The sequence below is a fragment of the Stigmatopora argus genome, chromosome 6, assembly GCF_051989625.1.
Source record: "Stigmatopora argus isolate UIUO_Sarg chromosome 6, RoL_Sarg_1.0, whole genome shotgun sequence".
In the NCBI taxonomy this organism is placed as follows: domain Eukaryota; kingdom Metazoa; phylum Chordata; class Actinopteri; order Syngnathiformes; family Syngnathidae; genus Stigmatopora; species Stigmatopora argus.
In genome coordinates, this window is record NC_135392.1 from 11384082 (window position 1) to 11410070 (window position 25989).

At 39.6% G+C, this 25989-nt stretch overlaps 1 protein-coding gene and 1 long non-coding RNA gene across 3 annotated transcripts; one reads left to right on the forward strand and one right to left on the reverse strand.

Annotated features, from left to right (window-relative positions):
* Positions 1-2029: 2029 nt before the first annotated feature.
* LOC144075448 (uncharacterized) lies at positions 2030-23192 on the reverse strand. Its single transcript, XR_013300559.1, has 3 exons — positions 23051-23192; positions 11093-11205; positions 2030-2172 (listed from the first exon to the last, which is right to left on the reverse strand). It is a non-coding gene; the product is annotated as an uncharacterized LOC144075448 (long non-coding RNA).
* quob (quattro b) lies at positions 3042-24754 on the forward strand. Of its 2 annotated transcripts, none has more exons than XM_077602451.1 (24): positions 3042-3312; positions 11038-11235; positions 11407-12922; positions 13886-14077; positions 14232-14352; positions 15308-15401; positions 15731-15817; positions 15897-16013; positions 17140-17238; positions 17330-17478; positions 17903-18041; positions 18126-18239; positions 18319-18516; positions 18609-19528; positions 19647-19896; positions 20119-20208; positions 20903-21127; positions 21863-22033; positions 22462-22639; positions 22712-22828; positions 23000-23251; positions 23784-23985; positions 24107-24149; positions 24247-24754. In XM_077602451.1, exons 1-24 carry the CDS (start codon positions 3310-3312, stop codon positions 24253-24255), a joined length of 5484 nt encoding a protein of 1827 aa, XP_077458577.1. In that variant the 5' UTR covers positions 3042-3309; the 3' UTR covers positions 24256-24754. The 2 variants fall into 2 exon arrangements, with proteins under 2 accessions (XP_077458577.1, XP_077458578.1); XM_077602452.1 differs by having other exon boundaries at positions 23000-23230.
* The last annotated feature ends 1235 nt before the right edge of the window (positions 24755-25989 follow it).

Genomic DNA, 25989 nt, shown 5'->3' on the forward strand with positions numbered 1-25989 from the left:
CCAAAGTAAGATAGTTTGGGAGGCACAGCAGTCAAATAAAATTCTTACCCTATGAAAAGGAGTGAATAACCACAGAGTCATACATTTGCAACTGAGACAACACTCTTTAAAATAATGCCATTCAGATGTTTTAAAGGAAGAAAAGCTGCATTACTCACTGATGAGAAAGCTCACCCTTCACTCCATGTGCTAAAAAAACAAAACTTATAATATTGGTAATACAGACATTTAAGTCCGGGGGCTTCGTTGCCACATGCAGACCCAAGTCGACTTTCCCATACTTTTTTTTTTCATTTTTAAATGAAATTCTGTGACACTGTGTACACTGTGACTCATGCTTTGTAGAATCAGCAGTGCACAAGAGGTTACGTGATTCACTGGTGGTTTGAAGTCAATCGCCAAAGGGGTTCTGTGTGCTCCCTCATGGATGGAGATGGAGGAGGGGGGCTGGGGGACGTCTGTGGCTGAGGGGTTTATTTGCCATTGCGTGTTGTACAGTACATGTTTATGTCTGCACATTGTTCAAGAAACTGCAGAGCATGTTTATACATCTGCTTAATGAAGCCACTTGGGTGTGTTCTTCAAACTTCCTGGCTTCGGCTGTACGTCTCGAAGTTTCGCTCTCTATCTTTGTGTACATTCCCCTGTCTGGTTCACTCGGCTTTTCTGCGTGTGTCTACATATGCGTGTTTATGTCTGCATTTTTGTGTGTGTGCCGTATCAAGTCTCCACAATCACTGAGTCACAAGACACAGAGTCGCTGCCCTCCCACCTCTTCCACCATCTCTTGTTGGTTTAGATGGACAGCCCATCTGGTTTCCATGAAAAAGGGATCAAAATAGAGAGAGGGCCTGCTGTGGACAACTTTTCATCATTTTGCTGTCACAATACTGGTGGACAAGCAGAGTCGATGGCCTGAGACCTTGACAATGAGTGAAACTAAACACATTGCAAGAGTAATAATTTTTTTTTGTTAAATCCGCATTTATGTCGGGGTGATATTACAGCTAGTGTTTCAACAGTTTTTACAATGCTGTAATTTCAAACAGGTGGTTTGACAAGAACATTTGTTTTTGTTTTTTAAGTTGTGTTGCAGCGCAAACAGTTGCACAACAAATAAATAAATAAATATTAGGATTTAATTTTAAGCACACCATATGTCAATGAATGGAAAGTAGAGGAAAATTGTTTATGCCAACACGAAACTTGAAACAAAAAGGACAATAAGAAACACGAGGAATGACTGGAATCATCATTTCCCTGTATACAACAGAATAAAACACTAAGCTTAAAACAAAAAGAAATGTTTCTGTCAGCACACAATATTCACCCATAACACAATATAAAATAACCAGTTTTGTTATACACAGCTGTGTATGATGACAATAAAGGCTTTTGATTTTGAATAGAACTGACTAAAACAATGGAAATAACACAAATGGATGAAATTTGAAGAAAAGGGCTCACTGCAGGATTTGCGTGGTTTTTTGGGGGGGTTCTTCAGTTTTCTCTCACATTTTAAAAGCATCCATTTGAGGTTTCTAAATTGTCCTCACATGTGAATACTTGCTGCGATTGGCTGGCAAAAAGTTAGCTGGAATGGGTTTCAGTAGCGTCGCATCACATGGATAAGCAATATAATTTTTTCGTAACCTGCTTTGACAGCTTAGTATAAAACGGTATGAGCATGCATAGGTGAAAAAAAGAAATAATTAATTATTTTTGAAATATTTTGCCTTCCTGTTGGCAGGAGACATCCTATAAAATAAAGATTTGGAATTCCTTAACTGCATGAATTCATCGTAAAAGGCATTGAAATAAACTGCCCTAATATATACTGCACAAAAGATTAATATACGGTATATATTTTATTGAAAAAATATAATTCTTCACCAGACTGGGAGGTGAACCTGAACTTTTAAATTTAATACTTAATAGTTTATCCCTTGTCTGACATTTTCCCGACAACTTGTATTGGAGTTAAGCGAGCAACAGTGACATTATATTAGTGCTTTATTATAATACAGGTCGACACATGAACTGTATCTCTCTGTCCACAGTATGTCAAAATGAAACTCACATGAGATAGATACTTTTCCCACAGGATTTGATGGTCTCAGGAAGAACGGATATTGGCCTAGCTTTACATCCATGTGAGAAATTCCAAAGACCCTGTGAGAACCAGAAAGACATGAGTGAGGCTTGATCTCCAACTTCTCCAGTCTCGTACCTGCTCAATTAAACGCATTAGACCTCAAAACCAAAATATTCACGGAACATTCCAGCGCTCTAAAAGAATCAACAGTTCAAGGCTTTTTAAAGGTCCCCAATCGCATTAATTTTCTGGCAGTTAGCCGAGAAAAATAAGTCAAGGCCTATCAATCTTTCCGTTTGAGAATATGATGCAGGTTGACATTTCTTACAAACACTGCACGGTCTTCCAAGTCCAGATGTTTAAAGGAAGACTTCTGGAGGGTGCACCAGCACATTCCTCAGGTCAAATGTAAAGTGGTTAGCTTACTGCCTCAGGCCAGGAAGCCCCTCTTGTGTCTCCTCTTTGATTATAAAGGCTGGACTGTCCGCTTGAAGACAATCACTAAAGGAAGGAAATGAGAAAGCCTGAAGCAGACAGTCACCCTCATTCGTCTTAAAGCTGCGGCTGTTTAAATTAGAATGAAAGGGGCCAAATATAAGGGGTGCTTGCTCCCTCATGAAGTGCGTAGACATCTGCGCGGACCCGTGCTTCAACGCAGGACAAATCCATCCTCTGCATAGAAACGTGCATACCATCAGTGTTTGTGCAGAGTCGGTTGTTTCTCTTGGGTGATATTATGTCTCAGCTAAGGGTGTGTTTGGGTGTGTGATAAAACCAGCATGGATTGTGTGAACGTGGTGCGTTTGTGTGTGAGAGGGAAGAAACTGAAAAGCCTCCAGGGGGATTTCCTCCAAAAGGGAAAGCTTTTCTCCTCCCCCTCTAACAATCTCTCTCTGCCTCCCTCTTTCTCTCCCCAGTTCACCCCCAGCTTGCTCACAACACTCAGAGAAGCCAGAGAGACATGAACAAGGAGACTTGAGACTGGGGTTTTTGTTTTTCTTCCTCTCATTGCTTGGGTGCTAAACTCTATGACGAAACCACGGGGCTTTTGTCACTTTTGCAGTGGGACTGTCATGTGGGCAGATTTGAACAGATGACAGCCTTTCTGCTATTGCAGGAAACATGGCAAGTCTCTCAGCACAGATCTCAGGGAGCGTCTCTGCGGAGGATTTTAATCAAAGTTGCTGCCTGGTAGTGGAGAAGCTTCTGTGAAGATGGTAAATGCAAACATTTGTCCTTTTTTGTCATTGTTATGATCTGCTTCACAAATTCCAATACTCCAATGACCTAGTGGAAGACAGCGTGAGTGTCTCCTGTGGGCATGTTTGCCTCTTTGTCTAAGTCAAGTGTGTTTGCAACTTTAATCAGGTTCCGTCTTTAGTGTCTAATTACAAGACAGGCCCACCCAAGGGAAGTATCTGCGTATATTGCTACACATAAAATGGATGTCCCGTGTTGAATGACTAAAAAACTTTTTATTGTCCTGAGCACACTTGGTGGGACTGGTTCCCATCGGCAGTCCGCAGCATCTCAAGCTGCTGGAGTGTGAGAACACTGACAAAGAGAGCGGCACAGGCACAGTTGTTAAGCTTCCGCAAGTCCTTCACTTTTTTAAAAGGCTTCGATTCATGCGGACGGGCCAAATTCCTCAGTGAGTGAGTGGAGGGAGTTTTGGGAGTATAAATGCCTTGGCGGCTTCACAGTTCAACAGTTCATGCCGCACAGGACCGATCTCCTATTGTACAAACATGCTGCAAATTAAAACCAAAGTTTATTTCTGTTATTTGAAAATATATTCAACCGTAAGGCAGGTTGCTTCCATTGTAAAAAGGAATCCCCAAACTTGAAAATCACTTGTTCCAAGTGGTTGAAATTCCAGGAAGTCATGGGGTTTGAACTCCTAAATTTTTGTTTTCCTTTTGAGGCTCATTCGCAGGTGGCACTGCACACCTCATCTTATCTCATTTTCTGAACCGCTTTATCCTCATTAGGGTCGCGGGGGTGCTGGAGCCTATCCCAGCTGACTCCGGGCCTGAGGCGGGGGACACCCTGAATCAGTGGCCAGCCAATCGCAGGGCACAAGGAGACGGACAACCATGCACTCTCACATCCATACCTAGAGGCAATTTAAAGTGTCCAATCAGCCTACCGTGCATGTCTTTGGAATGTGGGAGGAAACCGGAGTACCCGGAGGAAACCCACGCAGGCCCAAGGAGAACATGCAAACTCCACACAGATGGGCATGACCTGGATTCGAACCCAGAACCCCAGAACTGTGCTAACCACTCACGTCACCGGGTCACCCTGGCATTGCACAGAATATACAAATATACAAGTAAACAAAATATTCTCCTTATTAAGATAATGAATGGACTTGACTCATTCTCTACAATATAGTATGCAGGTTTGATGAATAAAAAGCAGCGTGAAAGTGCAGTTGTCACTTGGTAAATTGGGAATATGAGTCTTGATATACTATATGTAAAGTGATCTGTGCCTTGGACTGGATGCCAGCTAATCACATGTAGAACCAACATGAATGTTTACAAAGTCTACAAAATTAGTTAGAATATAATACAGTGGCTCCCAGGACCGAAACTATCTTAAATTTGAGGAAAAGAACAAGAAATCCGATATCCTTCGAAACCTGTGCACAGTGCAAGTAAATCAGGCCTTGCTCGTCTAATTTACATACACTTCTAATGTAGTCTAATGGAGTCTAATGCCTTCTTTGTCAGTGTTCATTTCCATGAGTGGCCAAGTGAAGGCCATCAGGAGCTTGCTTCCTTGCCAAGAACACATCATCACTTCTTCACTTTAAATTATGAGTTCTACCTGGAAGCAAAATCATACTTCCTTGCCACTTTGATTTCTGCCAAATTCCTACTGACATATCTACCAAAAAAAAAAACATCTGCTTGAAGGACAAATGTACCTTACGCAAGCGAACTAGCCGATTTCATTTTTTCATTTCAACCAGTGTAAGCAAACCTTTTTCGGAGCTGTGGGTAATAATTTAACTGTGTTTATTGTCTCTGTTTCACAAAAGTGGGTCAAGTGCCATGCACTGTGTTTTCAAAACAGAGCCATTGCTGAATGAATAGAAGATATGTGTGCAGCTGGATTTCAAGGAGTGGGCCCTTCCCCCAATGTTTAAAGTTAGTTTTCAAACTCTTGCAGTGCATTTAAAGAGCTAAAGAATTTTATCATCTTTATGGAGGTTCATATAGTGGCACTAGTAAAGGAAAAGGGTTGACTGACTCCTCCCTTTGAATTTGATCATATGCTATCATTGTTTGATTTCTTGCATTTTCTCTTCCTGTTGGCTGGGTGGCTTCCTATAATTGGATATATGCCAGTATCGTGTAGCTTTTTTGAGCAATCGTTGAAATGTTTATTTAATTTCTCTCGTTAGGTTTTTCCAACCATTACGGAGTCAAAGCACATTATTTACATGTTAAAAAAAATCCCAGGCTGGCAAGCCCCTAAATAAATAAGTATAGCCGTCACCGCTTGCTCATTTTATCCATTCATTCATTCATTTTCTTAACCGCTTTATCTTCGTTGCGGTCGCGGGGGGTGCTGGAGCCTATCCCAGCTGAGTTCGGGCCATAGGCAGGGGCTAGGGGCAATTTCGACTGTCCAATCAGCCAACCGTGAATGTTTTTAGAACGTGAGGAAATCGCGGTACCCAGAGAAAACCCACGCAAGCCCCGGAGAACACGCAAACTCCACACAGGTGGACCGAGACGGATTTGAACCCAGGACCCCAGAATTGTGAGGCCGACGCGCTAACCACTTGACCCGCCGGGCCACCCGGTAATTTTATTCATTTTTAAACAAATTTACACATTGATTACTAAGGGATGGTTTAGCCAAATTATTTTAACACGCAGGGATGTCGTCACATTTTTATGGAATAACATTTAGTGTTCCTTGATACACCCACGATTTTGAAATAAATTTCACCTAATCCGTGGAGATGTCTGCACACACGTAAAAAATAAACAGATAGGAATCTTAACCATACCTTAACAAAAAGGGGGATTTTCTTTGTTTTTCAAATTTGAGGGAACAGAAGCAATGCAGGCCACCCAGTCTTAGATGGGCTTTTTATCGTTTAAATGGACTTAAAATGTCATCTCTGAATAGAGTGTCTGTCAGCTGATGTTAACAAGAATGGATCGCACACAAAGACAACTGTGACTCCCTTCTATTCAGACAAAGAATGAGTGGAGGAGGCAGACTAACATGGGATTCCTAGTTCCATGTGTATAGAATTATGTGAGGTGGGCTAGAATGACATGATTTATTGTTTTGGTTTATAAAAGCTCTATATTTTCTGGAAAAAAATGAAATTTACAAAATAAATAAAAATAATCAGATTAAACTCATATCTCATAAAACATATTTACTTAACATATCCCATTGCTGTGAACTTGATTCACCTTATTATTCAACAGAATTGTGATATTATACCACCTCATCCGGGAACCATGGTGGTGGTAGTTCCATTGTGTAGGCATTTATGGCTGGCAATAAATGGGTTCCCTGTGTCTTGTGAAATATTTATTTTTTTGCTCATAATCAGCCAAATGTGTCCAAATTCATTGGATGTTGCTTAATAATACAGATGGACAATGAAGCAAAACATATTGAGCAAGCAACCAAAGATTTTTTGATAAAGGCAAAGTCGTAGAATATAATATCTGATGTCCAAGTCAATTAAATTCAAGTCAGTCAAACTACATCTGAGAGTGGAGTTAAAACACACAAGTTGTGTTCATTTCCTAATATTTAAAGACCTCTTACTCTACGTGGAAAATAATGAAATGCATAGTCGATTTTTTCCCACACATTTGGAAGAGACCTGATTCCTATCTCTGCGTATTTGATTCCATGCAGGTGCTATGTTTCTCTTAACAGTGCGATGACGTGTATCAGAACACAGGAAAAATGTCCCCAAACAATGTTGTGTAAATCTAACAAAAAAATGAATCTTGTCTGTCATAAAAGTATTTCTGTTCGTCAAAGTGAGCAACAATAGGGATAACAAATGAATTATTTGTGTCAAGTAGCTGCAACTGAATTATGGAATCAAAGTCATGACCCAGGACCAATGATAGATAGGAGTACTGATATGGTACTATCAACTTGTTTTATAAAGGTAGAGCCATTTTTAAGCCTTTAAGCCATTGTAGTACCTCTGTCCTAATTCTCTACTTTCTTGACATTGCATGCATTTCTTTCTCCTTTTTGACATTATTCAGTTCTTGCCTATCATGCAAACATGCCCAGGTGTCCATCACATCAGCACTCTGTTGTCAAACTGTCAGTGTCTATTGTAACGGCTGGTTTGCTGTTTTCATATACGTCCCCTGGATGTGCTGGCTTGTCTATACATGCAGGATACATCACAAGTCAGTGTTTGTGTTGCTAACATTTGCCTGGAAGTCACTTTCTTTCCTATTTTTTTTTTTTGTGGAAGGTGATGAGGTCTACAAATACGTTGTGACTCCTAAGAGCTTGTGTCCATTTAGTTAATCCCTACAATCACAGTGCGCCCAGTATACTTTTAACCTTTTGTCTTGTTTATGGTTAATGGCAGAGAGAGACAGCACTACAAATCGTGACTACTACTTGTTTCTACTAGGGCTCAAATCCGCTTGTTTGAACCAAAGCCAGAGGCAATACAAAGAAACAAAAGCAGCTATAGCCCAAGGTGGGTCTTAAATGGCAGACAAAACAAAGAGAGGTGTGGCCTTTAATGCAAATAACATAAATGTTTCTGCTAGACTATGTATTGCACTTAAAATTCTTATTGTTTCCCATAATTGACATCATCCAGTGTGCCTCAAGTATGAATTCTAGATGTCCTTGATGACCTCAAACCATTTTTGTTGGAGCATATGTATTATTCAACTCCAGTAAAGTTCTCAAGACACACATTCCTGCGGCATATGAATAAATCAATAAAGAAAATAAAAAAGAAAATATACTATTTGTAAGTAAAACAATGTGTATGTTAAATCGTGATAGAGAATAAACTTTACTGGGGACGAGTACATCCATTTTTAAAGCTAAATATAATGAGGCAGCTGTAGAATGTGGCTTCCCAATCCTGCAGTCTACTCAAACAAGATAAAAGGCTGTGATATGAGTCACCATTGAATGTTTGTAGGAGTGAAACTGTGAGAAGTGGCCACTGTTTTGTTTTTTCAGCCAAAAGTAAATTAAACAGGATGCACTTTTTGGGTGCATTTGGAGAACTGTTTCTGTCAATGCTTGTATAACTTGAGGTGAAACACAATTTCGAAGTAGTAATTTGAGGGTGAATTGTAATCGGCAACAGAAATATTGTTTACCTAGGTAGGTAGGTAGGTAGGTAGGTAGGTAGGTAGGAAGGGATATCTACCTGGGGGGCAGGTAACTAGCTAGGAAGATGGGTAGACAAAGCCATATTAGACAAAATAAATTTCACCTGAAATAGCAGATGGAAATGCTACATAGTGGCAGTAAAATGCACAAGCAGGAATGTACTATAGTCTTTAGGTTACATTCCAGAACAACAAAAATAACTCATGTTTGAAGTAGTAACCATTGTTTTTACTTGAATTTTATACATTCCATGTTATGCATAACGGCAATAGAAATATATGTCTAGGTTGACAACCTCACTTTATATGATGGGCTTTTAACTGTGTTATTGAATGTTTGAGTGACTTTTTAAAGGCATGGTCCTCATAGCTTGGGTCAGTTTCTTCACTAAAGTTCTACTGGATACAAGTGTCAAAATTCCTTCAAAATAGCACTCTAACAGATGTTCCAGGCAGAACCTCTCAATAAATTGGATTATGCCTGGTTTGACAAATCAAAGCAACTCTCTTAGCTGGCTGGATTGAGTAAGATGCCTCTACAAAATCTTAAGATGCGTGATAGGTTACCACCAAGTGGTCTGGTACGAGTCATGTAGGTTGCAATCATGTAATCAATGTTTCAAGTGTACTATTCACAACAGAGTGATAGAAATGCTCCCAAATGTTATACTATCCCACCCACCCTACATAGGACTGACTGCTCAGTGGAAAAACTGCTTAATAATACTCTGTGCCTCTTTCTATAGTGATGCTTGTAAATATCACTGGCCAAACCACCCACAGAGCTCCACTATGCCTGAAACATGCCACATTTTAAACGCCTTTTTTGAAGGTTTGATGTCTGAAATGAATAAAGATCAACTAAAAAGAAGCTTTTCTAGGAATTTAACTGAATTGTATTTATTGTTCAAAAGGATACTGCAGCTGAGTGGTGATTGAGTTTTGATTCATTACTGATATGATGAATTAATTTACACTGGTGATGCGAGAAGTGCCGAACAAAAGTTTAAAGGAATAGAAATCTCTTCACTGAGAAATCAAATATATCAAGCCACTTCAAAACTTAAAAAGATTTGATAGCAGGCTCTGACACATTCAGTAGAGCACAAAGCAGCTGTGATGCATTACAGCGCAAGAGTCACTCTGTGGTATTTTGTTCTTCTTTAGATAATCTATTGTTACAGATGTGCACAAAAAAAAGGAAACATTCTTTTCTTCTTAGCGCATTGACTATATAAAGAGATACTAAACCGGAACAGATCAAATGTTTAAAAACAACAACAACATACATAAGTACATTAAAATACTTTCCAGTGTTATTAAATGAAAAACTGCTATGACTTCAGTCCCTATTGCACCACAAATATACTGGCCACACCAGCATCAGACCCAGTGTGCGGTCTTTGAAGCTGCTGCAGTGTGTTTACTCTGGGTCAAGCCCTGGTCTTGGTGTGCCTGTCAGCCTAAATGAAGAAGGGGCTGAAAACAGGTTTCTTTGTGGGCCTGGGAGATTAACACAGTAGGGCTCTGTGAACTAGTCATATGAATAGCAGACATGCTGCTGCAATTAGTTAGGAAGATGAATTTTAAGTCCAAAAGTGGAGTAGTTGGTTGATTAGTTGTTCTTGATATGTTTACACTAAATGTGAAGGATGGCAGATATACTGTATTTGCCCTTGTGTTTTGTGTTTACCTCTGTTGAATTAGCAGATGTGAGCCACAATATGCGTTGAGACGAGCCAGCTATCATATATTTCATAGCTTACCTTAGTGGAATGAGCTGGAACCCGTGCAGTTGATTTAGGGTCAGGGTTACCTTAATTACTAACCTAGTGCACTCGCTGGATTGTTTCATATACCAAAATGTTTTACATATCCAGATGGTAAATATTCAGTTAAGACCTTTTTCATGGGAGGAGCATTAAAAAAAACATATTGGGCTGAGATCTGGTTGAGAGAAGACCAAAGAAGTGTGTTTCCCGTCCAAAAAGTTAGTAAAAGTAACGTTCTTTGATTCTGTTTTAACAAGGAAATTGAGAGTAATTAATATAATATAATATTATTATATGTGTGTATTACAAATAATTGCAAATTCATTTAGTTTATTTAATAGATAGTCTGAGTTTAGAACGTCAAGGTTACCACGGTCATAAAAGGGACCCGTTTTGAACTATGCACACAGAGGCAAGAGGCTGTGTAGTGTAGTGGAAAATCTAACAACGCGAGTGCAAGGACAAGGCTAATCCATTTCTGTACCTTCTTTAACAGACCTTCAGATTCATGAAAGCTATTATAACCAACTGCACTACATTATTTCAAATGTCAACACGAATTTGACGAATAAATAACGAGTAACTTGAACAATACTGTTTCAGTGAGATACTGTTAAACTTTAGCTCAGTTCTCAACTTCTGATCGCTTTCATCTAATAGCTGGTAAAATTTGCAATGTGTTTCCTCTTTACTCTTAGTTTGTATCTTTGTTTAATTTAATGGAGACAGTTGTTGAACGTAATCTCATTATACTTGTATAATGACAATAAAACTATTCAATTAAATTGTGCAGAACCCAGAATCTCTGGACTCGTCTATACAGAGTGCCCTGTCAACCCTCTACCCACCTTTTGAGGTCACAGCGCCCATCGTCATCAGCCAGCTCTTCCGCATCATTGAAGAACGTTACCATGGCGATACCTTACAGTGTCTTGTGGATTTCCTCATTCCTTCCAAACACCTGTTGGAAAGTGTACAACAGGCAGCATGTGTAAGTAATGCATATGCCATGTCTCCATCCAAAAAAAGAACAAAAATACTCATTCAATGACGGCCATTCACAAACTACATCTTTGGACTTAAATGGGAAGATGATGCTCTTCAGAATGTCAAATAATCATAATAAGCGAAAATACTTCAATCTCTGCTTTTACATTTTCAGGCTGGATACTCAGATGTGGTTTTCCGCTGTGAGGGTTGGCCTCTCTGTCTTCATGACAAAACAGTCATCCAGTTAGCACCTGTGAACCCTTTGCTGCTGCGTCCTGGAGACTTTTATCTCCAAGTAGAGCCCTTTGGTGATCAGGCAGCTCGTGTCGTCATCAAAAGCCTCCTGGAAGCCGGATGCCGGGAAGTGGAGGAGATCCCGATCCCTGAGACTTCCTACCCATGCATTTTCACTGAAGACTGGCTGAGAGACATCAATAATGGACGCCAAGGGGCTCCTCTATCTCGTTGCATACTTAGTACTGATCAAGGAGTAATTAAGTTGCCGTGGGCAGAGGTAGCCATTCCAGAGTTTTTGGACAAGCCTAAGGTTATAACCACTCATCGAGAAGTTCCTCCTGAGCCAAAATCTACATCATTTCACAACACTTACGGCGCATCCACTTTGCCATTGGAGGCTCGGGTTCTTCCGTTAAAAGATAGGGTGTCGGCGTCTCTAAGAACTGCGGATAGTTCTTCCAAACTGGTCAAATTAGAACATTATAAAAGACTCCCCAAATCTTATTCTAAATCTTTAGTTAAACCTGTGGGTTGGGTGTCCCCAAACACTTGGGATACCCACCACTATCCAGAAATTGAAGGTGATTATGTGGACTTGGTGGATGTTGCTAAAGGGAAGGATTTTGTGGCGAAACATGGGGGCCAGTTAAAACCACCAAATTCGGTCTTGGTTGAACCAGTCAGACCACCAGCATGCGCACCCCTGGTGAGCAATGTTTTCTGCGGACACACCTTTCGGTATGCAGAGGAGCCTTGTGTGCCATGCAGTCAGGGGAAGCTAGGGGAAGACCCCCTAGAAGAAGATATCAAATTCAGGTACAGGGAATCCTACCTAGCAGCACTGAGAAACCCCGTCCCTTTCGAAAAAGGTGGTATTGACCTCCTAACAGCACTAGAGGAGGTTAGCCTTTGTGAAGACTTGGACCAAAACAATGACCTTGGGCAGTTTTGTAACCACTCAAATACCACAATGTTACACCATGATTTCTGCCAAAACAAAGACTGCAGTGAACCCAAAACTCAAACATTTGGCTCTAGCCACAAAAATGTGTCCACAAGCAATAAATCAGAGGACATTCTAAAGGAATCACCACTTATTGTGAATTCATCCCCTGGTGTGAGTTACAGTGACAAAGTTCTTAACAAAATTATTTCTCATGCTGAGCACATGGAGAGAGATGGTTTTCTTTTGGATGCATGTGATGATCTGGACAGGATGCCAAATCAGAAAATGAATGTCATGAAATCGTCAAGCAAACAAAAATCCATGTGTCGGTCTCTGTCAACTGTATCTGACACCCCTAAAGGAAGTCCCCTTTTCTACAAACAAAATAACAGAAGCCACAGTGACATTTGCCCCGAGACAATTAGCAGCATGATGCAGTGCAAGAAAACTCAACTGCTGGAACAAATAACACCAAAGCTGGAAAAACTGAAATCCCACAAAAAAGGTAAGGCCTTCAGATTCCCTTTTCAAATGGTGACCTTAACAGTTTTGCATGTTGTCTTTGTAAACACTGGAAAAGTTCTAGAACATTTGGGGATAATACCATTATACTCTGCGCTTCATTTAAGTCACACGTCATTAAGGCTCTTTGTAAAGGCAGTTTAAAGATGAATAATATACCCAATGGATCTTTCTTTCTTTTGGCAATGCAGCAACTACATTTACACCGCCAAGATTACAGGAAATAGTCATCTATGCCCCATTTAAATGAAGACATTTTGATGGAGCGTCACAGTGATGGAGTGCTTCGCACGTCTGCCTCATGTTGGCTGGAAACAAACTCAGGGTTTAGCCCGCCTTCTGTGCATAGTTAGCTGGGTTATGCTCATGAATGAATGAAAGCTGATAGATTGATGCCCTGTAGTTTATCGTGCGTGATAACATCAATGAAAAATATGCCCTGTGCACCCACCGGCCTACGTGATCCCTTGCTCCTTAAGAAAGAGCAAGATCTTGGTCGAAGATAAGTATGTCACGGGCTATTAAAGCAGCAAAGGCAGAAAGCATAGAAAGCATTTGTTGGCTCAGAATAGAGACCAATTAAGATTTTTCTAAAAATCAAAGGCTGGCTTAGTAGCTTGGCCTCTGTAGTGTTTAGTTACAGTGGACCTGTGAACATTTAGGAAGCTTTAAACACAGCTGAGAAGGTGTGCATATTCTCAGTCGTCCAGTGACATGGAAACGGGGGGATCTGGAGTTGTTTAAAAAAGGCTATCAAGGGTCGTCCCTTACTGTATGATGAGTATTATTAAGATGGAAAAGCTGATAGTGTTGTAATTCATATTAAATCATTTCCTTTTTGCCCAATGAGAAACTGTCAAAACCTGGACTGATGATCGATTGTAAAATTTTGGGTTAAGTATGAGTGGTGGGGAATTAAACACTACAAGCTTGTGTTTACTGACAGACCTCCAGCCAAGCGGGGATGATTGCCCCTCCACTTCAAATGGACTGCATCTCGGTCTCCAGAACTCAAAGACAGAAGACAAATCCTCCCCTCAGCTCTCATCGGCCAGCTGTATGCCATCTCATGCTCATCAAAGTCCCATGGACAAAAGCATCGCCGAATTGCTCAAACTGGCTATTATTTGTTTACCAGGTACTTGGCATTAAGTTGTGACCAACAAAAGATGAACTGGTTCCCATTAACGGAGCCTGATATTTATAACTGAACTTTCTGAAATATCCTTAATTGAAATGTTATGTTGGGACTTTGCTATTCAATAATCCTGTTTCCATTTATTCACCCCCAGGCAGCCGAGACAAGACTGGTCGGGCAGTAGTGGAAGTTCATTGTGACAAGGACTGGAATTCACCTTCTCTGTCAGCACAGAATCTCTGCGAGTTGTTACTTTATCTCCACTCCATCCCCAAGTACAGTATAAATTATCATAGTATGAACTTAAAGGAGCAGTGTGTATGCATGCCTAGCCTACAAAAAAACAACAACAACAAAACAACTAACAAAACTATCAAAATCGATCAACAAGCAACTAACAAAATATATTTGAGGACGGGCTAGACCCGGTAAAAATTACCCTGGAGGTCCAGGAGATATTTGGTGTGAACATAGTCCTCCATTTGTGGATAAAATGTGTATTTAATATACAGTATATAGTACTAGAGTTAAGTATTTGGTAAAGCACTTGACTGCTAAAAGAGGGAAATCAAAGTGTGTACTGTCGTCACAACCTTTTTTTTTTATAGTTTCATATGGTGTATTACTACTATTTTTTTTTTATTCTACCACTGGTGGTGGAAATGCACAAAATTGATAAACACCAATTTTATGATTATGCAGTAACTATTATGGCCGCAGGAGAGCAGTACAATGCAAATATTTTAAGTATCTACAGTGCACTTTGATATGTGGAGAATTCTAAAGTACAATCATTAAAAAATAAATGAATAAATGAGAAAAAAATGGAAAAGCATATGCTATTTATGTTGCCATTTCCAGCTCGTTGACAAGTGAGTGCTGTGTATACTTTGCTGACACTTCAACAGTGTTTTATGTTTCGGTGGGCACTCACAAAGCCATTGAAGTTTTAAGAACCAATTGAACTTCTCCTCTTCCACTACTTATAGTATGTAGCCAGGATGGCTGTCAACTCTCTGGTATGCAGCCCCATGTTGGAATTAGCACAGATGCCTGACGCGTGTTTGACTATTCAAGACCATCCAGGCTATTATGATGTCTGTGTCAAATAGAGATGTGATGATAAAAAGACAATTACCGATTTGGTCAAAGGCTGCTCTCTAACAGAGAGATCTGTTATAAAGCAGACATGTTTGAACGTGCCTTTATGTGATCTCATCATTTTGCTAGGAAAGATGTTCGGGAGCTGGGAATGACTTTGGTGGTAGATTCCAGGAAGAAGTCTCCTCCACCTCACCTTTACAAAGCACTACTCATGGCGCAGGTTGAAATAACAAATATATATAACATATATATAACAAATATGAATCACTTATATGTTAAAAAGAGTCAATAGATTGGATTGAAAAGTGAAAGATTTCATAAAACAGTAGAGGATCCACCATTTGTGACTTAAAACCACAAATAAGACATTTTAATTGCACAGTATTGTATGCTAAGAAGGATTGAGGATTGTCCACAGCCTGACAATACATGGCAAATCCATTTTAATGTGTAGTCCATTCATTGTATTAATTCATAAAATAATGGCAGGGGAACAAATTGTATTTAGAAATTGCACACATTCAGACACGTCTTTTCTGTTGACAACAGGAGCAAGCACTTCATGCTGTCCACAGTATTGTAGTGCTGGTGGATAAAGACACAGCTCCACGGCCTGAAAAGCAGCCTGGTCTGCAGGTAAGAAATGCCAAAGTTGGTCACGGAGTAGAATCATTGCTACTGTGCCCTTTTGCATACTTTTGTTGCTTTATGTTAGATGGACTTGGTAATGTCTATGAAGGTCCTTCACAAGACATTGGATGCTTCCCAGTTGACCTGTGAGTTGGGAGGAACCTTCACCTACAGTCATACAGAATGGCTGCAGTTCCATCAGGTAATACAAACAACTCTACAGTCCTCAGCAGAGTCATTGAGAGGCATACAAAAGACGACAGGACATACCCTTGGACTTCACAAGGGGGAGCCCACCTAAAAGTTTTTTTGATATATATAAAGGCTGTTATTTGAGCGAAGAGAGACGAGCATTCAATTCAAATTCATTCAATTTCTGAACCGCTTATCTTCACAAGGGCCGCGTGGGGTGCTGGAGCTTATCCGAGCTAACTTTGGGCACCAGGCGGGGACTCCCCGAATCGGTGGCCAGCTAATCGCAAGCAAAGGGACAAGAATTTTTACCCAATACCCTTCTAACATGTGACAGAAGTTAGCACGTAAGCCTGTGTTCCTCATGTTTTTACTTGGATATATTATAATTAGACCGCTTCAAGTTAAAATAATATGCCAAAAACAATTGATTCACTAGACGAATTGTAGATGACACAAATGTAAATACATAACCCTCTGTCGGGTATTGATTAATGAGATGGGCTGCTGTGCAGATAGGATACAGTACTGGGTTGTGTTTTCTTTTCACATTCTTGCAATGGTCTCTCTGTTACCCATATGAACATGTGCAGGGCCACTCAACAGGAAAGCTTTGTAATGACCTTAACCAACAGTAATTTCAAAACTTAGTCTGGAATTATCAAAGGCTGTGATATTGTCAGATGGTATAGTGATAAGCAGTCAAAGAAGAGTGGAGGCATACATTGGAAAGCAGAGGAGATGAATGATGGAGGAGGAAGTGAGCCTTTAGGGTGGAGGACTTAAATTTTCAGGGGTTCTACTTTTGTAAGCAGTTCCTATCTAAAACTGACCGAGGACACGTTTTGGACTGAGTGTTGCTTATTTTGCAGTCACGTATGAACAGGCACATTTGAAAGTGGCTGGTTTGCCTTCCTGTTGACATGAACACACCAATTTAATCTGTCAACATTCAAGGGAGGGCCTCACATTCCCTTTAAATGTGGAATAGTTCCATGTTCGGAAAAAAGACAGTAGGGACCGTCATTTCTGTAAATGAGCTGATGACATAGCATTCTAGATATAAATATACTCAATGTTCTCATGAACTGAATCTATCCTCACTTCCAATAATTGTGAATTGTATTCCATTTCAGAGATTGGTTTCTTTCGTTTCTGACTTGAAAGAGGCTGACAGTTTGTTGCAGAGAGCTATTACTAAAGTGAATGAGAGCAGCATCATGGACACAGCTGAGGTGAAAATAGATATACACATAATATGCTGTCAAACTGTGGGTTTGCTGTTTTTTTATGTGTCCTCACAACCAAATGTTTTTACTGATGCAGGAAGTACGTCAGTGCATTCAGGAACAGAGGGATTTGATGAAAGAAGTGCTAGGAGATGCTCGATTGGTTATGTTACAGAGAGAGGGTGGTGCAGTGTTGGCTAGGATGAGGAGAGAAGAGTTCCGCTTTCCACATTCTGAAGACTACAGGTACCATGTTTTGTCTCCACTGTTTTGTGTTTTTTAATGAACAATGTTTGATGTCATAATTGATTTTCCGTCTGATTATGGATTCATAATTTGGTCCTAGAACAACATCATCTATGAGAATACATCTGTACAAGGCATCTGTTATGTAAAACCGTAATATAGCTGCGTCCATACATATAACGAAAATATGTAAAGTTGTGTAATTTTACAACTTTAATCTGAAGCTTGACGTTGTACAATTATTAGAAAGAAGTTTAGTCTTGTAATATCAAAATGTAATGCGGATCGACTGTTTTACTGTGGTGACCCCTGAGGGAATAGGCCCAAAAGTGCATCTTTCAAACCTTCTTTGTGGAACCCTAATACTTTGTATATTTGTCTTTTCATGAATACGCAAAAAATGAATGTGTGTTCACTCACGCAGAGATTCTTTGGAATCAGTGACGCAAATGTACAACGAGGTGGAAGAGAAGTTGCACATGTTGGTGATGAGATCAAATGAATCACTTCAGCAATTGGAACTCCTTTTTGTGATTAGGGACTTGGATGCAAAAATTAAAGAGGTACTGCCTGTTCTGTTTGTATAGTGTGTTGAAGTATCAACAATGCATTATTTCCGTACACTCATTTAGTCCTTCTTTCTGCAGTCTTCTATGTGGTTCAGTGATGAAGGTGAACGTAGACTGAAGGACTTTACCAAAAATGACGTGTGCATTGAAGACTTGTTGCAGGAGTTTGACAAATTCTTCCTTCAAGCAAAGGTAGAAATTTCCTTATAAGGATGCTGAGGGTAACTGAGATGAGAAGTGGAAAAAAAACTTGCTGTACCCTCTTTTCCAGGAAAAACAACAATACGCATCGACTCTAGTGACTGAAGCAGAAAAAAACGTGGGTACCGCTATATCCAATCCAGTCACAGATGTTTTTCAGATGCTGCTCAACACCTTCAAGTGCAATGTAGATGATTTCATGTCACGCGTGGAGCAGACGCACAAAGATGTGGATACACTTACAAAAGTGCACCGCTTCTGTGATCAGGTACCTTTTCCTATCTATCTTTTAGGTTGATTCTGAATGATTTGAGTTAATATAAAGTCTACTAATGCTCTTCTCTCTCTCTCTCTGTGTAGGCAACTGTTGTGGCCAAGGAATGTAGTATTTTTTTAGAGCAGCTAGAGCATGGGTGTTACTTGACTGAGGTCAATCTCAGCACACTACAGATGTATAAAGAGAGATTAGGTGATGAATTTTCAACCCGACATTTCCAGGCATTGAAATCTAAGGCCTGTTCTTTAAGGTCAGGGTCCTCGGGGGCGATGAGCGTGTGGTATGCGGCTTGGGTGCTATGCCAACAAGTACGGCAGCATCTTGAAAGGATGCAGAAGAAGAAGGCATGCAGAGATAAGAAGCAGAGCCAACAGACCACAGCCCTAAGAACTCCAAGGGAAGCTGGAGGAATGGAGAATAAGACAGAAATCAGGGAGGATGTATGCTCCTTGACCTCAGAACAAACCTCTCAAAAGGCTGTAGTTTATTTTCCTGAAGTTGAAATCCAACACACTGCAGCTGCATCCTTGAAAAACAATGAAAAAAGAGAACCACAAGCTGTGAAATTAACCCCACTAAGAAATGGAGAAACTCCCACGGGTTCACGAAATGTCCTCATTCATATTGACTCAAAAATGAAAGCAAGAGGACACTCTAGTGAAGTCGACCTGAGAAGGGCAGTACCAGGGGAAACTGGAATTACAGGACATCAAGCCCTGGGTCGTTCCCTCAGTGAGGGATCATATATAAGCACTCAATTTGCCTTTGGTTTCTCAGATTTTAATCCAAGACAGCCACTGTCTCATAGCAATAAGAAACGATTGGAACATAACTCAGTGATTTGCCCAAATCTGCCTACTTGCCGCGTTGCAACTCCGAGCTTCAAATCAAGAAAGGGCGATGAGGAATGCCCCACCAAACAACAAACTGCCCCAACTCAAAGCTCTGAAGATGTAACAAGGATATTACTCATCTCAGCAGACAACAATGAAAGTAATGCTTTGTAAGTTCCACTCTTACCTTGGATTGAAATGAAAAATCAGGAAATAAAAGCTATGATTGCTTTTGTTTGGCAGAAAACGGAGCTCTATAGGTTACAGTAAAAAACATTTTATTTTCAGGAAACTGCGTAAGATCATCGAGGAACTTCTGGCCACAGAGAAAGAATACGTTAAGGCTCTGGGCTATGTACGAGAATATTATTTCCCCGAGTTAGAGAGGAGCGACGTTCCGCAGGACCTCAGAGGCCAGAAGGGAGTCATCTTTGGTAACCTTGAAAAACTGCATGACTTCCACCGCCATTATTTCCTGAGTGAGCTGGAGAACTGTGTGAATGAACCCTTCAGGGTGGGACGCTGCTTCCTACGACATGTAGGTGATATAAGGAAAGAATGATAGCAATACTTTGCTGCATGTATTTTTTTTTAAAGAACCTAAACTACAGTTGAAATGGGAAAAAAATGCGACAAAAAGGTGCTATCATAAAATAGCAGAATGTCATAAAATACATCAAGTAATGTGTCAGTGTGGCACAGTGGAAGAGTGATAATGCTTTTATCTCATGGTACTTCTCCCCTTTTTCTCCCTTTTTAGAGAGAAAACTTTACTTTATATGCCCTTTACAGCAAGAACAAACCGCAGTCTGATAGTCTTCTCATCAATCATGGAAAGAATTTCTTCAAGGTAAATTGCATTTTGCTCTGAATTCCTATCTGTCCTTCTGTCCCACACAGTTTATAACTTGTGCAGTTGGAGATAAAAGTTGTTGACTTTATATAATGGTCTCCGTCTCAGCTTACATTCTGCTAACTTGCACGCAAGCATAGCATATTTCAAGTACTGTTAGGAATAGTGATTCTTCAAATGGTGTAATTGCTATTCCGCCCCAAAACTCTGATACTCTTATCTAAAGCCATTTTTCATTTGATGAAAGTATTTATATAGATCATAGACAAGAATACATTGATTCTTTAATAGCCAACTATATGGAAAGTTAATTACAAAATCACTTATAGTGCAAGTGAGAACGTCCGACATCGCCAACACTATGAGTGGTATTTATTTTAACAGTTTTATTATTGTCGATGCATATTGTTTGTTCTAGCTTCACTAAAGTTTGTAGATTTCAAATTGCATAATATGTTTTAAAAACTCTTAGTTGCAAACCATAACCCCTATAACAAACTTTTGGTTTGAACAAATGCAGTGTCTACATAATCTTTTAAAATTTTCCCAGTCTTTAATGGATTCTTCAATTCCACCTAATGTCGGACATCAGCTGCTCCAATCAGTGACATGGACAGATCACTTGCTTGTTGAACATGATCCCCAGCGATCCTTTTTTTTCCAAGCTTTCTCTTGTGTCCTTGTCCACCAGCAAAAGCAGCTGGATCTCAGAGACAAAATGGACCTGTGGTCTTACTTATTGAAACCAGTTCAGCGGATCAGCAAGTACAGTCTTCTGCTCCAAGACCTGATGGGAGAGTGTACGCCAGCACAAGCCAGAGAGCTGTCTGAACTCAAAGCTGCCTTGGAGGTTGTTCATTTCCAGCTCAGACATGGCAACAATCTGCTTGCAATGGATGCCATCCGCCAATGTGATGTGAGAACAACCCTACATGGGCATTCTATTAATTCATTGATCCCAGTAGAATACTTTATAGAGGTCATATTGTTGATTCACTCTCGACCTACTGTCATATAAAGAAGAACGACTTTTCATCACCAATGGGAAGTTGGGACGTATCCACAGAAATTTCCAGTATGGCACAACGACAAAGAACATGATTTTTTTTTCAAGACTGTTTTGAACTAGAAATGAAACGTTGCGTATCTGTTTCCTATTGTTTCTGACAAATTGAGAGAAAGTACTAACGGAACAATTATCCACTGCATAGGGATACAATTTCTTAAACAAAATAAAATCAAAAATAATTATTAGTATTAAATTACTTGAGACATCCATATCAAATAGTCATGTAGAGTTGCCTCTGAGTTATGTTTTAAGTTGGATTGATAAATGTTGAGAGGCATTGCACAATAATGGGAATTTTATTTTAGAGCTTCATTTAATTTATAGATGTATAGAGTTAAAAAAATAAATCTATCATCATTAATCTGTGACGGGCCAAGATAGAGGAAAGTGTTTGAAATGAACATATTTGTTCCATCTGGTCCACAGGTGTTGCGTGCAAGATCGTCATTAACATATCCCATCATAAGTCATTTTTTGCAAGAAATATTCCATCTGTTTTTGAATAAATGGATTTGATTCCAAAATATGCATAAAAATTCTATCGGCTGTGAGATTTAGTATAATGCATTCTTTGCCCTGCAGGTTAATCTCAAGGAGCAAGGGCAGCTCATTCGCCAGGATGAATTTTCTGTTACCTTTCGGAAGAAAAAATGTTGCCGTCATATTTTCCTCTTTCAAGAACTCATCCTCTTTAGCAAGACAAGGAAGACAGACGTGGGAAATGACTCGTATGTCTACAAACAATCATTCAAGGTACACACACTCGCTAATTTGAAAAAAAAAATGATCTCATGGAATTTTACTAACAAATGACAATCCCTGTGAGTTGACACCACTTCCCCTTATGCAACAAGTTTGTAGCTGGAGCTTTGTGCACCTAGCCGTGCATGCTATTTCTGCAATAACAACACGTCTGAATTTGAGCACATTGCGTTATTTGCAAGTAGGGCTAGACCTAACTAGTGGCTTATTAGACCATGTTCACTCCATACACGTCAATGTTTTCAAGGACCAACACTTATTTTCCAGTCAATGCCAGATGAAACAGTGCTGCTCCCTTCATGAATACTACCTTTTTAAAGATTGTGAAATATTGCCCTGTAAAGGCAGCATTTATAGCTTCAGCAAGCATTGCACCCACCCCAGAAATTACTAATGCAGACTGTGGTGTTTGTGTTCAGACTTCAGACGTTGGTATGACCCAAAATACTGGCGACAGCGGCCTTTGCTTTGAGATTTGGTTCAGAAAGCGAAAATTCCAGGACACATACACATTGCAAGCAGTCAGTCGAGAAGTAAAGGAGGCTTGGACTAAGGACCTGGAACGGATCCTCTGGGATCAGGCACTACATAATCGGGGTAAAATTCTAACGGAAAAATACAGAAACACACTGTTACATCTATGACGTCATTCTTCCATTTCGTCACTAGAAGTCCGAATGCAGGAGAGAGTTTTTATGGGAATTGGAAACAAGCCCTTCATGGACATCCAACCCAGCGAAGCTGCTATCAGTGACAGAGCTGTTGACTGTGGACTGATGGCAAGAGGTAAACTACTACTCATTACTACAATATATAGGCAGCGTGTCTGCATGTATCTTGCATTTCTCAGAAAACAAGTCCAGGGTATATCTGGCCTTGGGTTTTAAGTTCACCTGCAACCTTATTTAAATCACCTTTATACAGGAAAAAATGATATGCTTTTCCTGCTCCTCATAGAAAATAAGGTCCTGCCCTTTGTCGGATCATATGCGCTACACAACGGCCTACCTGGGGAGCGGTCAAAATCTGCTGCTTCACGGAGTACGTCATCCTCCTCCTCCTCTTCAGGACTGGGTTCCCTTCCCCCATCAGCATATTTCTGTGGGCCAAAGAGGAAAATGCACATAAGCGGCTTTGAAGGATACCTATCAACAGCGGGGGTTCTTCAGGACGACATGGAACCTGAAAGTGGGAGTCACAACCTATTGTGTAAATGTTGATTTCAACCATAAACTGATGAATCAATATGTACAATTTCGTCCGATTAGTCAGACGGTCTTTGCGATTTCCTCCTATGGTATATTCAAAATGTATTTTTTCGCAACATAATTTTCCATTTAGTACTAATTACAGCCTTTTCCCATCAAAATGATTTGATTTGGTTCAAGATGATTTTGAATATCTGGATGAAAAATATTTCCTTTAGATGAATGTTTAAAGTGCGCTGGGAATGAGCAAATTACTCCCAAACTTCATCTTTTCATCTCCATTTTGCCAAAGGCAGATGTATAATTAATAAATAAAAAAAGTGTACCATATTCTTTGTCAAACATGTTAGATGTCATTAAAAGTATTTCCCATACTATAATTGGCAGGCTAATGCAAAGAATGGGGGGGGGGGGGGGGGGGGGTTCCAGGTGCTTTGTTAAAAGTCTATTGAGTGATACAGTATTATACCTAAATGACAAAACGTCACTATGTAGATGTCCAATATTTGACCATCAGTCTTGTCTTTGTGCAGTGGACAGTTCAGAGTCTTCAGGAGAAAGTGTCAGTGGTCTCAGCTGCTCTGCTCACAGTTCGGTTCTGGAAAGGGAGGCTGAGGTCACATCTTCAGCCTGCCCTTCCACCATCACTGTCAGGGAGACAGCAAGACCCAGTTCAACAGGAGCTTGTGGCTCATCGAAGCAGAGCCAAGCAGCTGTCGCACAGCAAGCCAAGGTGTAGTAACAAAGTGTTGGGATTCATGTACCTTTATCACATTTGTTGGCACGCCAGCATGATATTGTAACCATGTCCGTGTAGTTGATATAAAACACGACGGTTTATGTATTTATTTTACAGAACTCAAACGTCAGCAAGTCCACTGAGGTTTAAACGGCCGCAGGTATGTATAGTGACACTGTGGACTAAAGCATTGTTGAATATAATTTAGCCTATTTGTGATTCTGACGAGCCAATTCTTATTTCTTTCTTTCTTCCAGATTATTTGAGAGCAGTGGATAATAAAATCAAAACCACAACGTATAATATTGCATAGAACTGTTTTCTAATCTCAATTCACACAAAACTGCCTTTTCAACGTTGATCATTAATGAAAAATACGATTGACAACGCATTATATAGGTTGAAGTTACCACCAGTAAACAGGATTATTTAAATTACTATTCATTCATTAAAGAACAAATGAAAATTGCAGTTGATTAATAATGTAGACACAAATTGCTGTCAGTGTCTCTAAATAATACTGTGGGGGTACTATCACTAATAGTTACAAAGATACTATCTAATTGTATTATTTTATAATCTATAGCTTTTTGTACATATGTATCTACTTTTTATGTAATGTCTTTACAATACTAATATGTACTTGATATTAAGAGTTGTGTGCCTTTATTTGATGTTTGGTTTTAACTATATTTTTATTTTTGCTTGGACTTTTTTCTAATAATAAAATTGATTTAAAAATGTGCAAGAGGATTTTGTTTTTCAATTCAAGCATCATATGAGCAGGACTGCACCAATATTTGTATTACATTTTTTTTTTGTGTAAACCCATTCACAACAAACCTGTTCATATTATCCAGCATTTAGTGTAACCACATTCAAAATAAATCACACAGACATGCTCTCACTTGTTTATTTTATGGATTATTATGTGGAAGTGAATGGTGTTGAAAATACATCACTAGACAAGCCTTGCTTGGCGAATGCCTCCAGTCATTTCCACGTTGGATTTGGACAGAAGCCTGGCTTTGGTTTCACTGCTTGTGTTATTTCATTGCTAAGAGTGAAGCCAAAGCTACCGTGTTAGTACTAGTCTGCACAGAAGGCATCAATGGAGATGTTCTCATGGCTTCATTTTCATGTTTTTGTGAACGGCACATTTGGCACAGCTATTTTGAGTCCGATGATGTTATTTAAAAATGATTCAAAATACACATTTGACTTATGTGTGAATGCAAATGCTCAGTGTAAAACAGATTTGGAATGGGAAGCTTCAGCTCGACACTTCCTGTGTTCTTGCACAAGCTCTAATATGCCAAATTATGTAAACAATATAAAGAAAGTCACCTTTATTGATTGATTGTTATTGATTATATTGTTGGTCATCTCATATTTTTACTGAAATGTATCTATTTGAAGTATTTAAATACTATTTTGTATGTAAGATTAATTAAACAGTTCAAAACTTGGGGCTGATATATAAAAATGTCTAAAAATCGCTTTAACACAACTTCTTGTTAGGGTCATGGCGTCTATCAAACCGACCATGGGCAAATTAAATCAAATTAAAAGCTTTTAATGTCATTATACACAGCTGCATATAACGAAATTTGTGGTGCTACTCCACAAAGTGCGGTTTCCCAGTAAAAACCTAAGTAATATAAAATTATAAAAAAGTCACGTCCGGGCAAGTTAAATTCTAAAATATTGCACAATCTAAGATATTACACATGGTTATTGCACACCCCGAAGTTATTGCACAGAAGGCGTACTACACCCTAAACTGGTCACCAGTTAGTTGTATGGGAAATACGGAGACAGACAACCATTTGCACCCACAATCGCACAAGTGTTGAGTGAGCCAGAGTGGGGAATTGATCCCACACCATCTGGACTAGTCACTACAACATCAATAACTCAAGGAAAAAAAGGACCAGCTTCAAGTGTTGCTTAAAAAAGCAACAAAAGGAGATGGAGGAAAAACAGGCACTTTTAATTTG